The sequence below is a fragment of the Paramormyrops kingsleyae genome, chromosome 21 (genome assembly GCF_048594095.1).
Source record: "Paramormyrops kingsleyae isolate MSU_618 chromosome 21, PKINGS_0.4, whole genome shotgun sequence".
Classification (NCBI taxonomy): Eukaryota; Metazoa; Chordata; class Actinopteri; order Osteoglossiformes; family Mormyridae; genus Paramormyrops; species Paramormyrops kingsleyae.
Window position 1 is genome coordinate 9,168,659 of NC_132817.1, and position 16,578 is coordinate 9,185,236.

Consider the following 16,578-nt stretch of genomic DNA (forward strand, 5'->3'; position numbering starts at 1 on the left):
GTATTGTGTGGTTACTGTCATTCTTAATATGGTCAGTGCCAGGGGTAATCTGAAGGCTAGGTCGAAGAGTGGGGAGTGGGGTTAGGGACTGGTTTAAGGGGATTTGTCTGCGTGCAGGGCCTGCCCCCCCTTGCCTGCTCGTTGCACAAACTCTGAATATAATGTATAAAGCTGAGTTTCCCAACCCGGTCCTTGGAGACCCACAAACAGTCCACATCTTTGCACTGTCTGGGAGGGAGCAAAAATGTGGAGTTTCCAGGTCCCCAAGGACTGGACTGGGAAATACTGGAGCAAAAAATATATAGCAATGTAGTGCGATATCTGATAACATTCATCCACCCATCTCCCCACCACTCATCCTGGTCATCTGAAGCACCTGGACCGGACATCTTTGATGAAACGACCCCCCCTAACATGTCGAGGCTCCTGAGGAACGGAAGTAACTGAGGGAGGGTTTGCATTGTGCAGGAGGGACTTCGGGGAATTTGGAGGGGCACTGGAATGCTACAGGCAGACCCACTGGTAACTCCCTAAACAACATTCCTCGGGGTGCTGGTACCAATTTTCGAGGCCCAAGAGAAACCAGAAACAACGTTTATAGCTATTAACCTTCCTGACACCAAAGCCATCCCTGTTTCTGGGTAGACCTGCTTAATTATACCACATATGGAAGAACTGAAGCACTTCCAGTTTACACTTAACCGATTTGTGGAAAAGGCCGTTTCTGTTTTTGGAAAGTATTCTTTAAACCACCCCCCACTCCCCCGTGATAATGATGGTCTAAAGCATTCATAACACCGATTTTGATTGGCTACGACCTCTGTTTGAACCCGAAGGCTTGGAATTAGAACCAGATGGCTTTACTATCTAAGTTTTATCTTCCTACTTAAAGCACAACTGAACCCGACTGTGTTCTGGGTAAATGGAATGAAAATCGATCATGTGTCTGGGGCCGAACCTGCTGCTGACTGTCACTGCTGGGGATTCCAGCATGATACTAATGGCTGAAAGCAGTGGATGGAGGGGCCAGGGGCCGGGGGGGGGGGTCTTGCAATCCAAATTCAGCACCACAACTAGGAGATCTGGGTCTATTCAAATCCCCAAGAACCCTTCAAGGAAAAATATTGCAGAGATACAGTCAACAATGACCTCTGAGCGGCATTTGGTCTCCTAACAAGAAATATTGTCCCACAAAACACCATTTTTCATTTCCCGGCTTAGTGACCCAAGGAAGGACCACGTCTTGGTTTCACATCATCCCTAACACAAGATTCAGTTAGATTCATGGTTTGAATCCATTCCTGATGCTTAGTGTAAACCACCAGTATTCCAGATCACTCACAGATAGTTAAGAAAGTCAATTCAAGAAAAGCCTCAAGTATTTAAGCAGTTCTGAGCAGAACACAGCATGTTTCATGTTTTATTGGCAATCAGATGGAAGAACAAGTCATTTAAAAACATCTGGAGAGTAGAACTCTAAACTAGGTTTCTCTGCCAGCCTTTGGGGACATGTGAGTCCGAGTCAGTGGTGTGACACTAAGCATGTCATGTGGAGGGACTTTCCCTCGCCGAGCTGCTCTGTTCGCTTCTCAGACAAAGAGGCCCTAAACCTGCCACAATATAAGCAGCCTGTAACATAAAAAAGCAGCAAGTTGACCATGACTTGATATTAAATCAAATCAAACCTTTTAATAATTTGAAAAATAGTGTACTGACTTCTGGCTGTCAGAAAAGTGTGACATATTGAAAACAACACACACACACACACACACACACATGCGCGCACACACAGAGACCTGTACTGATATCTTTCTAGGGAGCGTCCAGTGTGTGAAATAGGGGAGGTCCGACACCCCCAATTAACCCATGAGACCCCCTGAAAGCCTCAAAAGCAAAATTTTAAGGGGGTCTCAACATCGGTATTGCGCAACAATAGGGAGGGAAAAAAATGGTTTTTATCACATTATGGGGACATTTGGTCACTGCAATGTAATATATATGCCCACATAGATACACCATTCACATTAAACACATATACAAGATACACAGAATCCAGCTTTGCTAAAGAGTGAAATAAAAAAAATGAACTTGGAGGTAATTCGAATACATTCTGGCATGTGAGTAGAAACACTGCCCTCTACTGTTCAACTTACTTAAATGTTCTCTGAGTAGTCACTTCACCGCAATTTGTTGGACAGAAACGTACAAAGCAATTAAACGAAAAACAGTGCTTGGTTTTCGGGACATAAAACAAATGTAAATCACAGTTGAAATTCAGCAGTAGCAAACTGTAGTGTTTATACTATCCACACTACTTACTTCAACTCTTGTGTTTTGCTTTGTCAGTGACTGAGCATATAAAAGACAGTACCTGTGTTTAACGGAGTTACAGTATTCCCAATGCACATAAATAAATACACTTAAATAAGTAAGTTGCAATACTAACATCTGCAATGACTTAAGGGTGCAAGTGGCTAGGAGATGGACAGACGGATGGATGCTGTAACAACTACCTTATTAAATAACATTACAGTCCCACTTAACTACCACAGATACATTTCAGTTAAAAATATTTGTAATAAATCCCCTTAACCATTTTGCTCGGTACAAAAATAGTGTATACATTCACTGAGCTTGTGGGAGCTTTGTACTAACACAAAAATGTTCTGCGGGAATAAGAAAAAAATCATTGGAAACATACAACACAATTTTGTGCACATCGATTCCAGAATTTTCCACGTAGCTTCTGGAAGGGCACTTCGGCTACCGCATGTCCTATGACCCGAAGGCCACCGTGTCCTTGGTGATGGGTTTGAACTCGTAGTGCCCTCTTCCATCCATGTGCAGGTAGTACTGTGGAGCGGGCACACAATAGCACGCTAAAGACTACCAAAAAACATATATTGGATGTTGACCAATGGAAGACCAACAACTTGCATAATGAGCTTTTGGTAATTTGGTAACGGAAGGGGTAAAGGGAGTCCCTGATAACTTCAAACAACCTCTTCTTCCTGAGGAACACCCCTCCCAGGCAGGGAAGGGGATACCCAGCTTCACCATAAACTCAGCATAGCATGCTGCTAACCAATAAAAACCTCAGGCTTGATGATCACATAGTACCAAGGGCGACGCCCTAATTTTTAAAGTGACAGAGACCTCTCGACATGATCGATCATCCACATGGGATGATTGTGTGCACATGCCACACAGAAGACCGATGGAGCAGGATACAAATTTCAGCGTCAGCATGTGGCAAACTCATAACATCATAAGGCTATATTGCCCTAGTTATGGTGGCTTACTTTGTCCAATACTTCCAACCCCTTACTGGACATGGGGTACTTGCTTTGTTGACGATTAAATAAACAGCTTTAGATCGGTGGACACATGCAAGATGGGATGGGGGAGCAAGGAGTCATATTACAGGTATAACCAGGAATGGAGCACTGGGTTCATACCTTGTGGTGCTTCCACAAAGACTTCCTGTGAGAGACTGTGAACAGGGTAATGCCAACCTGTGGAGGGAGAAAGACCAAGACGTCAAGGTTTCCTTTAGGTGTGAAGCATGGGCTATGAGGTACACAGGCCGCCGGGTCAGAGGGGGCCGTTACCGTCCTGCAGTGGCTGTAGATGAAGTCCTCCACGTCAACACTAACGGCGCTGGTGCACTCATCCAGGATGGCAAACTGAGGCTTGTGATAGAACAAGCGGGCCATCTAGACAAAGAGGTTGGGGCAGAAGACAAACGAAAGCTAAACACCTCAAACAACAGCGGCAGGATTTTTAACAAATCACACGTTACAAAATAGTGTAAAAATATTCAACTTTAATAATATTTTTTGCCGTTACCCTACATTTTGTCGGGTCATACATGTGACATGTGGCCTTATAAGCTGCAAAAGGTAAAAGGAGAAACTCCCAATCTTATTTACACCATCACTTTAATACCCTACAATTTACTGGATGGGCCACTTTAAATACAACATACGTGAAGGTTTTACATAAATGTTCAAAAGTCAGTAAAATAATGTTTTGTCTTTAAAGGTAGGACATTCAAGATCATTGAAAAATACATGATACCTAATTGTTTTTTCTTATAGATATGACAAATCATTCAAAATTTAAAATTAAAAAATAAAAATCACGCTATTAGGGGACACTGTTTAGACTCACAGCAATTCTTTGTTTCTCTCCGCCACTAAGCACATCCATCCAGTCCTGCACCACATCCCAGCTGCCCTCCCTGTCCAGGATGTGACCGAGTTGCACGTTTTCGAGGTACTCCTTCAACACCTGTTCCAGTACACAGAGGAGTCAAAACAAGAAAAAGAAAAAACAAAGCTGGGTATGACACCTATAGTGATGTACGGTGGGGGAGGAGGGACATTATTCCCCTGGAAACCCGCTAAAAAAAGTCACTTACCAGATCTGAAATGCCTTTGCGCTGCTGGTCACTAGGAGTATCCGGGTAGATCACCTGATCCCTCAGGGTGCCCAAGGTCAGATACGGTCTCTGTGTGTCACACGGCAAACCTCTTACTCTCAAAGCAACGTGGCTGCCTATGAATTTACACCCTGATCTGTCACTTATGAAAATGCGGGAATGCAGAATGATGATGTTATACATGCTTGTTTCTCAAACCAGTCCTCAGACCCCCACACAGTCCCCCCCGAGGACACCAGTACCAGGTATTTGGTGTTCTTTTTAAATTTTTGAGTAGCTACCCCTGAAAAAGTCTTTGCACACTCCTGCTATCTGGGGTTCCCTGACCGGGTAGAGAAACACTGTCGCAGATCTTACCTGGGGAACGTAGAAGAGCTTCCCCTTGTCCGGCTTGGTGAGGCGCCCACCGGTCAGCGGCCAGAGCTGAAGTTCACAAGCAACATTGTTAGAAGAATATCTGAGGCCTTAGAAGAAGCACAGTCAAAACATCAAAAAGAGCAATCAATCCACATGCCTTGACCATAACTTACATTTAATTTATGTAGCACACGCCATTATCCAAAGCTACGTATATTTTTGAAAAGCAGGATCAGCCCAGTGAAGGGCCCAATCGGGAAATCACCCTGCCGACCATGGGATGTGAACCAGCAACCTTCCAATTCTAACCGACACACCACCCTCTTACCTACTACAGAAGTTACTATCACCGGTACGCTCTCCTAACTATTCAATTATCCGACATTGTCTGTATTACTTGAGATTGATGGCACACTTACGCCTCCAAGAACTCGGAAAAGTGAGCTCTTCCCACAGCCGTTGGGTCCACACACCAAAACGTTGGTTCCTGACGTTACCTAGCAGCATGACAATATGACGGCATGCACTTTCAGCCTAAAACCGTGTTGCAGGAAATTCGAAGAATGACACGAGAAAAACAGCCCAGAAGCACATCGACAAGCAATTTTTTCAAAAGAGAAAAGCCAAAGTGACCAAGAATTTTAAACATACTTTATAATAGTGATTGACAAATGAAGTTTCATGAACCATTTGCTGTATTTTCTGTCCCCACTAGATGGTGCCATCTGTTCAAAAAAGGCCTCAAACCATGCCCCAAAAGTAAACGGAGAGCACCATCTAATGGGGTGAAAAAATACGGCAAAGGGTCCTTGAAGCTTCATTTTGCCATCACTACTTTACACCCTGAGCTTCCTGAGAGAGACCCAGGCCTCCCCACGATCCTGAATGGGATAAGCTGTCATGGAAGACGAGTGGATGACAGAATAACTTACCTCAAAGGTCAGGTCTGGAATAAGAATATCGCCATTGGGTGTGGCCAAAGGCGCATGCTCAAACCTGCAACAAAACACCTAGATCAGACTAGCCACAGATATCAAAGACCACATTAAAACCCATATCGATAAAGTCTCCAAATGAACCCACAAAAAAAAAAAAAAAAAAAATACTTACTTGATTATGTTATCTGCATATATTACTTCTCCATTTCCAGGAACATGGTTTATTTGTTTGGAGTCCACTGAGCCAAAAATATATATATAAAGCTTAAACTTAATACATAAGCACATACACAAAATGGAGAGTTCAGCAGAAACAGTAAAGTACCTTTCTCATGGTTGGAGACCATGGTCCTCTTATATTTCCCAGAATTCAATTCTTTCAGCACTGTAATCAGTTCGGTTATTCTCGCTGTGTATCTGTGGTAAGGAGACACAGGATGTGTCAGATGGATGCGAAAAGGTGTCGCCCCTGGAGACGTGGCAGGCTGCGGTCACCACAGACCAGCGTGCGACTCACCCCGACAATCGCGTCATCTCCCGGCCGGCCAGCACCACGCGCCCCAAGGCCTGCGACATACGCAGCATCATGCGCCCATTCTGGTAGTAGTCCTGTGGAGGAGAAGGAACACATTCTGTCAACTTCACGACCACCACAAGGCTTGCGTTCTGAGGCAGCAGACAGTAGTTCATATTACAAGCTACTCACGTTGATCTGGGTAAAGGCATCTTCTATAGCAAAATAGCTAATCAAAACCTGCCTCATACTATGTATAGTATTTACTTACCTAGATGTAAATAAATTTTGATACTTAAACCCTGGGAGATATATTTATATATGTCTGCCCACCCCCGGAGCAACGGGAGGGTTAAGTGATTTGCTCGGGGCCCAACAGTTTAATCACTCTGCTGAACCTGGGATTTCAGCCAGCGGCCTTCCAGCCACAGGTGCAGTGCTCTGGCCTGGTGAACCACATACTGCTCCAATATACTGAGCCAGGGCACTTCAGAAAATGACCAGCTTCCTATGGACAGTCAATAGCGCAACACTTAGCAATACTGACAGCGTCTGCTAATCCAGCATCCACAGGTATCCTCACCTCCAGCATCTCCGCATGCGAGCTCTGCAGGTATCGAGGGTGAAGCTGGTTGAGGAAGGGACGGCTCAACAGCAGGTAGCCAACAACCATGGCGATGTCTGCAGGAACAAGGTGGTGGAGGGAAGGGGAGAGAGAAACAGACAGAGAGAGAGGGAGAGATGGGGGGGAGGACTTCAATTACATGCCTGATAGACCCTATCAGCACAGAACAAATGCCATAACAGCACAGATTTCTGACTCGGGTTGTTAAATTGGTCTCCTCAGTTACAGACAGCCTGCTCATTGACAACAGGAACTGTTGGGATTGCGTAGTTTCGACAAGCTTACATTTCGTGATAATGCTGTCCGTAAACCCCATGGAAAAACGGAAGAAGAGGAATCGCTGCAAATGGTTAACCTGGAAGGTGAGAAAAAGCATCTTAAAAAGGCAAAGAAATAAAAAACAGGCTAATCACCCTTCCAATATCAGATCTGAAAAGGCAACACCTCTGTGCACGTTCCAATGATACAAAGATTTGTTGCGTCTTATTAGCTTTACACGATGGTAATCTGACGAGTGGATAAACTGACCAGTTTGTTGAACACTGAGAGGATGGTCTTCTTCTCTCTTACATTCCCATTATAGAAGGCGATCTCTTCACTTCAGGGGATTACAAACCTTTGTTAGTGCCGATTTCAATTCATAGATAAACAAACAGAACACAGGTGGCAAGAGGGAAGGGACCTGTTGCTGATGAGGCGGGAGTTGATGTATCTGTACTCGCCCTCGTATCTCTGCTCCATCATAGTCATTCTGCCGATGGGTCTTCGTAGCTTTGTCAGCAGGAGTCCGGAGACTACCAAGTAGATCATCAGACTGATCGGACCCTTGGGGTGAAGAGCAAGTTGCTAGGGAGCTCGATTCGGTTCAGCGGGTATTAAGTACGAGAACCCTCAAAAAAAAGTGTAATGAAAAACGGTTGGAAAATGGACACCGAATCTTTAAATTAAATTTTAAGACATGCCATCGTGCCATGTTGTTAGCGGTAAAGTTATTTCCAAAGGTAAAACAAAAGTGCAATCTGATTGCCACTTACCCAAGTGCCCATAGCAGTTGACAACTTGAATATGTACAAGCCAATGTCCAGCAGCGGCTGACAAAACAAGTGTTTCCACTATTGAGTTAAGGTTTGCCTCACGGTCAGGTCGGAACATCAATGCAGGACCGGTACAGGCGGGGTGGGGGTGGTCGCGGGACGATACCTTTGTGAGGTTTGAGTAGAGGTCCACCACACAGCTGCAGAACTTCTCCACGTCCTGCGTCAGCAGCTGGTCGGCATTGGCGATGCGGTTGTCCAAGTTGCCCATTTTGTAGTATGTGTAGTCCCTGATGACGAAACACGGGCACACGTGACAGCACGGGGCACACGTGACGACACGGGGCACATGCGACAACACGGGGCACACGTGACAGCAAATTAAAGCTCTCCTTGGGTATTGACCTTGTGAAGCTCTGAGTTTTACATGGTGAATATTTAGTGTCAGAGAAACAGCTTTGCTTTAAAACAGGTGGTATTACAGAGGGGCGCATCAGAACTCTAAGCTTGCAGAACATTTTTATTAATCTTACAATTACAGGCCTACAACAAGACAAGGAAGAATATAATGTTATATTACACAGCAGATGAATTATTGTTATGTTATTAACAGATAACAGTATGCAAACACTCTGGTGCTAAAAAAGACGCTGTATTAAAAGCACCACAGACTTACTTCAAATATTCATCATAGAGGTGAGCGGAGAGCCTCGCTCGGAAAAGCAGTTTGAGTTCGTTCAGGCCCAGCTTAAGGGAGTTGTTTATCAACGACATCTGGAAATGCATGGAGATGACAAGCTCTGCAATTATCTATTTCTGGCATAACTGCACTCATGTATCTGACAGTCACAACCCCCCCGGAAATTCACCCCAAACCCAAATACAACACCAGTGAAACACCCACTTTAACCCCAGTATCCTCCAGGAGGGGGGAGTGATCGTCTGCTAACAAGGACTGGACTGTTATTCTGTCAAATAAAAGCCTTCCATCAAATGTGCCAGCTGTGATGTCTGCATATCACACACACACAAACCTGCTGTAAAAATTCAGTCTTACTACATAATATGGTTATCAGGGATTTCTGTGACGCCTGAGATGGCACATGGAAGGAGAATTACTCAGGTACACTGATTACATTTGCCATTTAATTCTCAACAAAGTACTGTATGAAAGGACGCAACAAAAAAATAAGTATAAAATGTGAAAATAGTGTGAAAAGGCACACTTACAAATGGCATAGTTGTGATGAAACCGAACAAGTACTTCTTGAAATCTTTTGCTGAGCGACCGATAATCGCGCTGCAAAAGAACAAACCCGGTCAGTAGGCACGCGCACGCATGCAAGCTCGCGCGCACCCGCACCAGCAGATGGAGAAAGAGCAGCGCAGCAGGCATTTGCACGTGGACCGGCATCTCGGCTGCTGCAACTGATCCAACAGGTTCAACGAGAAAAGCCAGTTCAGAACCGGGGACACCCGAAAAACCCCGATACTGCATTGTTTCGTAAAAACACGCTGGACGGAAAATAAGAATGAGGCAAATCAGGCGACGACTAACGCTGCTCACTAAAAGTAGAGTTTGGATTTAAGTATTTATGATGCCCAAATCGCATCAATTGCAAAAAGAATTTCCAACATGCTCGGAGCCATCCACGACGTAGAAGCAGAGTTAGTCGGTGCGGTGAGGAAATGTGTGTTGCAATGACAAGGGTTTGGCAGGTATATGGGAAAGACGTACCTTTCAATCATTGTTCCATTATGAATCATCCACAGGTCGCAGTACGTCCGCGCCAGGAGCATGGCCGCCACTAGCAGGAGGTACCCTGACTGCGGCAAGCAATGATGCACAAACACGCCTCAGTTCCTTTGCATATTTACCTAACCAAGAACAATCGGTTTGGCTTTATCTTTGACTAGAAAGATGCAATTTGTGTCAATTTCACAAATGTCTGCAATAAGAGCTTCAGAAGTCGACAGTGTCAGTTGACTACTGACTTACCTCTTTGCAGAACATCTTAGGTATTAGTATCTTGACGATGTGGAGAAGTTGCGTGAAAAACACCTTGTCCACTGCTGTCTGCACTTTCTTCCCATTTTTCTAAAAACGAAAATTGAAAAAATATTACCAACATAGAATAAATTTGGGGTAGGCCTATATGGTCCACGAAGGGGCTTCCAAAAACATGACACGAGACTTTTCAGCCTCTAAAAGTTTCCCTCCTAACTATGCAGCAAAATATTGGCATTTCCGCTTTAATAACTTACATTATTGTTCAGCGGTTGTTCTGCATTGTTTTTCTTACTGTAAAGAAAACAGACGAGCATTTTATTTAGCTAGAGGAATCTCGTGTTTTTAGGGGAAAATTATTAATAAATTCATTATTCAAAAAGAATTCAAGCAATAATGCACATACTTCAATACTCAATCTTACAGTGAAGTCTTCCACAGCGAAATCATATTTTTATTAACGCCGAAAGCAGAAGAGCTTGGACAAAATTCATGCTGATTTTCAGTCTACTTTGCGATATACTTCCTAAGTATCGTTCTGCTTACTTTCACAGCATTTCAGCAGCGATGTCTCATAATGGCATCTGTGCTAATTAATTGTCAGTCGTTTCAGTTTATTCCTAGATAGGAAATTCCTCCACTGTTCGCCGTGAAATCAAGGTTTCGTTAATCATTCGCAGGAGCACAATGTACACCATTACAATCTGTGAGCCCATGTTGGGCATTTGGAGAAAAAAATGTCAAGTGTTCAGTTTATGAGATAAACTTCCTGGATACAGTATATACATATTTTTTCTCCAAAGTCAAGTTATCACATAATTTCAGATCATATGCATTTATTTTAGTATAATCGTGTTACGTACCCATACAACTCCACTGAGCGCCGTCTTCTGTTTAAGAAAAAAAACACCAGAATTACGCCGGCGGCCAGGTAAGAGTTCTTGGCTGTCAAGTACTTACTAATGACCGCCATGTTTTCAATCAGCCGGTGGGAACAAGAAGCATGATGGGATTTTCACAGAGATGTCTTTTGGTGCATCAAGAATGCTTGCAGAAACCAACCTAACCTGTCGGGCAACTCCTATGTACCCTATGCACTGCATAACAATCAACACTTCGCTGTAACAGTGATACCGATTATGTTACATGACATATAAATGTTACCTTAGGCGTTTTATTCAACTATTTATAAAGTAAATTTATGAACTGGGCGCATCAATTTAGAATGAGGATCACGAGCTGAGAAGTGGCTTTTCTTAATGTTTTCACAAATTCACGTAGCCAGCTTAATTTCTGGATTGTAAGTAGTAATATGCCTGCATTTTGAAGAATTTGGCTAACCATTAAAGAGCACGGATTTTCCTGTCTATATTCGTAAAATGTATCCCTTACATTACGTAATTCCATCAAGCATACGTTTAAAGTAGCATGAAAAATACATTTTTAACCAATTAAAAAAATCTTTTATGCTTTTGTATGTTGCAGCGTAGTGTCCTGATTGATTTTACATTGTATGTTGGAATATGCTTTTTTCAACTGCTTCCGTATCATAACGTGGGCATCAATCATGCAGTTCAGATATCTCGGGGGTGTTCCACGTTTTCCGTCCTTGACTCACAATCAGCATGTCATTTTCTACTTTCTCCACTGGATGGTGCACTTCACAGGTCACATGTCTATGCGTTAGAAATATGTCGGGGTTGAAATACCACAACTGCTTGCAGTTTTCATGCTACACAGTGTGGTATTACTGTTTACCATACTTTCATTGCACTCGTGACGCAGACAAGTTCATAATCATTTGTAAACTAGATGTATGTACTAGAACTACCTTGAACATTTTGTATGACTATGTCGTCAAGGTACGCCTTATTTGTATTGAAGGGTGGTATTGCGTTATAGGCGCAAATAACAAAAGACGAAATATTTCAGAAATAGGGACATGAAATTCAAAGAATGTAGCACTGCAAAACATCATATCAGAATACATCTCTTTATATTGATTTGACCAAGCCAGTGAATTATTTAGCACTGCAATTTATAATCTTATCTGGGGGTTTTCACAACATCTAATTATATTGATAAATTGTTATCCGCGATACCCAAAATATTTTGCAAGATCAACAAAAATAAAAACTTGTGACCAGAACAGCAAAACAGTTAACTAGGCTGCCTGTGGCACATCCTCAGACTTCAGCATGCGGGTTTCGTTCGCAATTACAGCTTGTTTTTAATCTTCAAGGGAATGCACAACATATATTTACTGGCTGCATAGTTTCGGCTATGCTAAAGCTCGCTGCAGTTCCCCCAGACAGGTAAACAGAGGTCTTTTAACACCTATTATTAAAGAGAGAAGAGCACTATCCTCGTAAACCGCACGTTCCGCGGCTTCCTACCGCCTGAAGGGAGAGCCAATCAGAAGTTACTCCGAGTGTCACATGATAAACGAGGGGGGGCGCGCCGCTTAGCTGAGCCAGAGATCCAAATTTTAAGCCTTACGGATGGAAGAGGTTACCTTCTTCGTCACTGGAAGCGTGTAAAAATAGTTGTTTTTCTTATTTTCTGCTTATGGTATACAGGAAGTTGTTCTGAAGATTTCTCTTCCAACAATGTTAGAGGATTGCAACTCAAGTGAGTATGCTGCACCATCCATGGAGCGACAAAACTTGAAAGCTGTAAAAACTGCTTTAAAATCAAAGGACTAACAGGGCTGGAGGACCACGGTGTGTCGGGGCTCCTTTGAATCCGCAAGCGACAGTGTTAAAGTAAAACCGCACGTCGTCTACGACTGCGGCGTCTGCTTGTGATATGCGACGCGCATTCGTGCAGTCCGTATTTTTGCATGTCTTTAACCTCCAGTAAGTAAATGGATTTGTAAATAGCGGCCGTTTTAAAAGGTTTTCGGTCTGGAAACGAACCGATTCTCTGTTTGCATGGTGTCAGACCTCTCCTAGAGCTTTAGGTAAGTAGAAATAGTTTACCGTACTCTGCAAAATCTAGATATTAACTCTAGACATTAAAATATTTTCGGTGCTCACGACTGCCTACATACTATGTTGCTGTGTACAGTTACTTCTGCTTTACGCTGTATCGTGTTACTCAAACACCATACTCCGTACTATAGATTTATTACATGGTTAAGTATTTGGTTTTAAAAAATCAGCTCCAGTCTACTTTTCCATGGACTGGATACTTCTAATGATCGTTTCGGCTGAGTTAAAAGTGTGACGTGGTTTGGTTTCACAGCCCCGAGGGGTACGATCGGTGTGAATTGTGTCTCTGAGGCTGATAATCCAGTTCAGATCCCCCCTCTTGTGGACGTGTGACCCTGACATGTGTCCCGGCCCGGGCGTCCCGGCCAGGTGCTTTTCTATGAAATGCCACACAGCCGCCCTCCGCAATTTTTCCTGTGACTGTAAGGCAGGTACAACTTTTACAGACTTGACCTCTTAGAAAATTATGCCACATCCCGTAATTTTTTCACGTTTACTGATCACTTCTGCGTTGCATCGTCATACCGTTAAACAGAAAATCATTGCGGTTAAAACATATGGTATTTTCCAAAAGGACCAATTAAGTTCCTGTTAAATGCAGTTTTATGTGGGTTGCCTCTGTAGAGCGTTAGAAAGGAAAATAGCTTTATTTTTTTATGATGTCTTGGTAGGCTACATTTCCCTCTATAAATCACAAATAGAATTCAAGTATACATATTCAGTGATGTTTTTGTACAGTCTGGGTTTCCTCCAGGGTAACAGCGTTTCTGCGTGTTTGCTTCACTTAAAATTGTAAAATGTTTTTGCTGTGAAGTTTAGTTGAAGTCTGCAGCACTCTAGCTGATTGCAGCTATTTCTGACGGCGTCTTGTTTCTGAATGTCTGGTGGGGTATGCATGTCGGGTTTCCCGAGGGGGTCCGGTGGGGGGCGGGCTGTGGGTGCCGTCTTCTCTTCACGGCTTCTTCCCGTCCTCGCAGGGTCCGTGCGCCGCCCACGTGGGCGTCTCGGAATCCGCGGCTAACGGGAGCAGCGCGAGCCGGAGATCCCTCGGGAATGTGGAGGCTGGGAGACACCGGCGGCCCCCTGGGCGTGGCGTCTCCACCCAGCTCGCACCCCTTCCCTTCGGCCACGCACCGCGGATCCATCGGGACCGATCTGCCGGGGTCTGACCCGGATTACATCATGCAGCTGGTCAGTGACGTGCGACGGTTCGCCGACGTTCTGCTGCTGCTGAAGGATGCCTTTCGTTCCAGAGGTGAACCTTTCCGCCGCATGCATGCTTTGCTGTGCGCAGAATAGACTGTGTTTTAATGGCAAAGGAAATTGTAAGTTTACAGTTCCCGAATACATCATTTAGAAAGTTTAAAACGGATTTAGACATTAACAGGCAGTAAAAATAATTAATGACCAGCCATAAACATTAGCAATGTAAGTAATGTGGCGTTGTAGTAATTAGTAATGATTAAGGCTGTGTGGCATGGCTTTCACTTCTCGGTTTGGTAATGGTGTAACTTCATACACCATACAGGTTGTTTTGGATGGGGGGGGGGGTTGTCTCCCAGGGTGGTCATTGCCCTGGTCTCACCGTGCGGTCATTCACCCTGACCGACTGTGGGGAGGGTGATAGTTCACTGTTCCCTAATTCCACGCATTACTGGGGGGTCGGCCTTTGATGCCTTGGGGCGGGGGTTCTGCTTCCGGCTGGCACTTTGGTTAGGGGCTGGTGGGGGGGTGGGGCAGGTTCGCCTATGGGGTCTCGGGGCATTTTGGCTGTTTGCTCTCTCTGCATCTTTCATTCGACCTCTTCAGCTCCGGTTGAGCTCTTAGACGTCTCAGGCTTTATGGGCATCTAATAAAATTTGCTAGGAAGCCAGAACAGGGTCAGCAATTGTGTGTAGAGGAGTTTCATGGTCTGTTTGTCCTTATTTTACTCATTGTCACTTCTATCAGTGTTATAATGTACCCCCCCCCCCCGGGGAAAATGTCTCCTTGCCCCCCCCCCCATCCAATTTTCTGTATGTTTTTACATATTGTGTATTTTTGGATGGGTCTAATTAGGTTTTAATTTGTGCCTTACATGCTAACCGCCTCAAAGTTTGACTGTCCCCTCAAGTGAGTGGCAGGGGGTTGAATGACAGTGTTTTCTTCAGAATCGAGCATAGCTGAACTAAGATTTTATCATGAGATTAAAACAGACGCTAAGAGTGCACAGTGATAAAATGTGCACTTTTATTCTTCGTATGGCTGCTGAGTTTCCTGCTTTAGTCTTTGGTATTTGGCTTCGTAACTTTCCTGAGTTTCGCTTTGCGAAAAAGGGTATCAGTTGTTCTGTGAAGAGGGTGACTGTTCCTTTAAGGCTGGCCGTCTTGGGAAAGCTTGGTGGCGAGGATACTGTCGAGGGCTAATTGCAGGAGGGGGTCAATTTGCATAGATAGCGTTTTCCGCGAGGCGCCCCGCTGTGGGACTGGCTGGAGTGACATAAACAGCCCGAAGGCATTAATTTCCCCCAGTTATGTTTTTTGTTTTTTTTTTTATGAGAAGGAGAACTGAGATGGGGAAATATTTGCCCATAATGTGTACGTGAAGCGTGTTGACTTAAGATTGCAAAACAAGCCAAAAAAAAAAACTATGTAAGTGGTACTAGGCGAGCTGGTGCATAGGGGTTGTAGGCATTTCTGAAAAACCTCATTCTCCGGTGATGCAGGCCGGCTAACCTGCACCTGAATGATGCTAGTGCGCTCCACCTTTATGTGCCGTGTACGGTGTGCTGTTTGAAGGGCTCGCCGTCCTGCTCGAGTGGGGCAGTCTGTTTTCTTCTGGGGTCGTGACCTTGTCTGGTTCCTGTATTTGAAAGGCTTTGACAGTAATTGGATGGAATTATCCCGTGGCCCTTTTTGGCCTCGGGGGGGTCGGGCCGGCCAGTCCGCTACACGGGGGTCGTTCCTGGACTTTATCCGATTAACTCTGTGTCATTGTGACCTGAACGGTGTTCGGTGGGGGGGGCGCTTTGATAGGCTGGGTGAGGTTTGCGTGTGTTCGTGCCTCATGCCATTCTCAGCTGGGGGGGGCCACTACCACCGTCCCTCCAGGCCCTTGCTGATCCGCTCCACGTCGGCTCTCTCGGGATGTTCGGAGATTCACTGTGGCTCCCTGTCCCCCCCCCCCCGCCCCCCCCATGAGACCCCCTTTCCCTGCTGTTGTGGAACACCCATCCCCCCCGGTCAGGGCGCTGTCCCCGCCACACTAAGCCTCTGAGCTTCGCTGTCGGCTGGCTTTTACACGGTTCAACTTCAGAGGGACCCATCAAAGATCCATTGGCTTGGATCTCCCACGGGGAGCCCAGCCGTGCCTCTCTGCAGGCGGATGGATGGATGATACTTTATTAATCCTGAAGGATATTACAGGTTTACAGTATCTGAATACATGTATTTAGGCAGTAAAACGTCATTTAGACATTAATAGACAGCGACAATAAATAACGGACAATTGCGAACATGATCCATGCAAGGAATGTGAGAGAGTGAGCGCCGTAGGCATGCGAGAGAGTGAGCGCCGTAGGGATGCGAGAGAGTGAGCGCCGTAGGGATGCGAGAGAGTGAGCGCCGTAGGGATGCGAGAGAGTGAGCGGCGTAGGGATGCGAGAGAGTGAGCGCCGTAGGGATGCG

General features: G+C 44.8%; 2 protein-coding genes across 5 annotated transcripts in view; one reads left to right on the forward strand and one right to left on the reverse strand.

Moving 5' to 3' along the window:
• Positions 1-1,413: 1,413 nt before the first annotated feature.
• LOC111858460 (ATP-binding cassette sub-family D member 3-like) lies at positions 1,414-10,899 on the reverse strand. 2 transcript variants are annotated; one of them, XM_023840260.2, is made up of 23 exons: positions 10,784-10,899; positions 10,178-10,214; positions 9,912-10,010; positions 9,651-9,739; positions 9,143-9,212; positions 8,589-8,686; positions 8,079-8,202; positions 7,913-7,969; positions 7,561-7,703; positions 7,407-7,476; positions 7,164-7,233; positions 6,837-6,934; positions 6,257-6,348; positions 6,065-6,156; positions 5,912-5,978; positions 5,734-5,797; positions 5,221-5,298; positions 4,802-4,867; positions 4,424-4,513; positions 4,174-4,293; positions 3,612-3,716; positions 3,459-3,515; positions 1,414-2,853 (listed from the first exon to the last, which is right to left on the reverse strand). In XM_023840260.2, the coding sequence occupies exons 1-23, from the start codon at positions 10,891-10,893 to the stop codon at positions 2,776-2,778; spliced, it is 1,974 nt and encodes a 657-aa protein (XP_023696028.1). In that variant the 5' UTR covers positions 10,894-10,899; the 3' UTR covers positions 1,414-2,775. The 2 variants fall into 2 exon arrangements, with proteins under 2 accessions (XP_023696028.1, XP_072560544.1); XM_072704443.1 differs by lacking the exon at positions 10,784-10,899 and adding an exon at positions 10,467-10,617.
• Positions 10,900-12,390: 1,491 nt separating this feature from the next.
• The window catches only part of LOC111858461 (rho GTPase-activating protein 29-like), a 29,402-nt gene continuing 25,214 nt past the window's right edge, over positions 12,391-16,578 (forward strand). Inside the window, exons 1-2 of one of the 3 annotated variants that reach the window (XM_072704134.1) lie at positions 12,391-12,551; positions 13,891-14,168. In XM_072704134.1, the coding sequence (XP_072560235.1) occupies positions 13,967-14,168 (202 nt within the window). In that variant the 5' untranslated portion in view covers positions 12,391-12,551; positions 13,891-13,966. Of the gene's footprint in view, positions 12,552-12,756; positions 12,883-13,890; positions 14,169-16,578 lie in introns of those variants that run through there. The other 2 variants (XM_072704132.1, XM_072704133.1) reach the window with 2 other exon arrangements.

What these genes read in the sequence shown, in the direction of transcription:
- LOC111858460 (XM_023840260.2), bottom strand. Translation starts at nt 10,893, where the DNA reads ATGGCGGTCATTAGTAAGTACTTGACAGCCAAGAACTCTTACCTGGCC. An exon ending in TCATCACAACTATGCCATTT is followed by an intron (nt 8,687 to 9,142) that starts GTAAGTGTGCCT and finishes ATGCATTTCCAG; the next exon opens with ATGTCGTTGATAAACAACTC. An exon ending in TATGCAGATAACATAATCAA is followed by an intron (nt 5,798 to 5,911) that starts GTAAGTATTTTT and finishes GTTTTGTTGCAG; the next exon opens with GTTTGAGCATGCGCCTTTGG.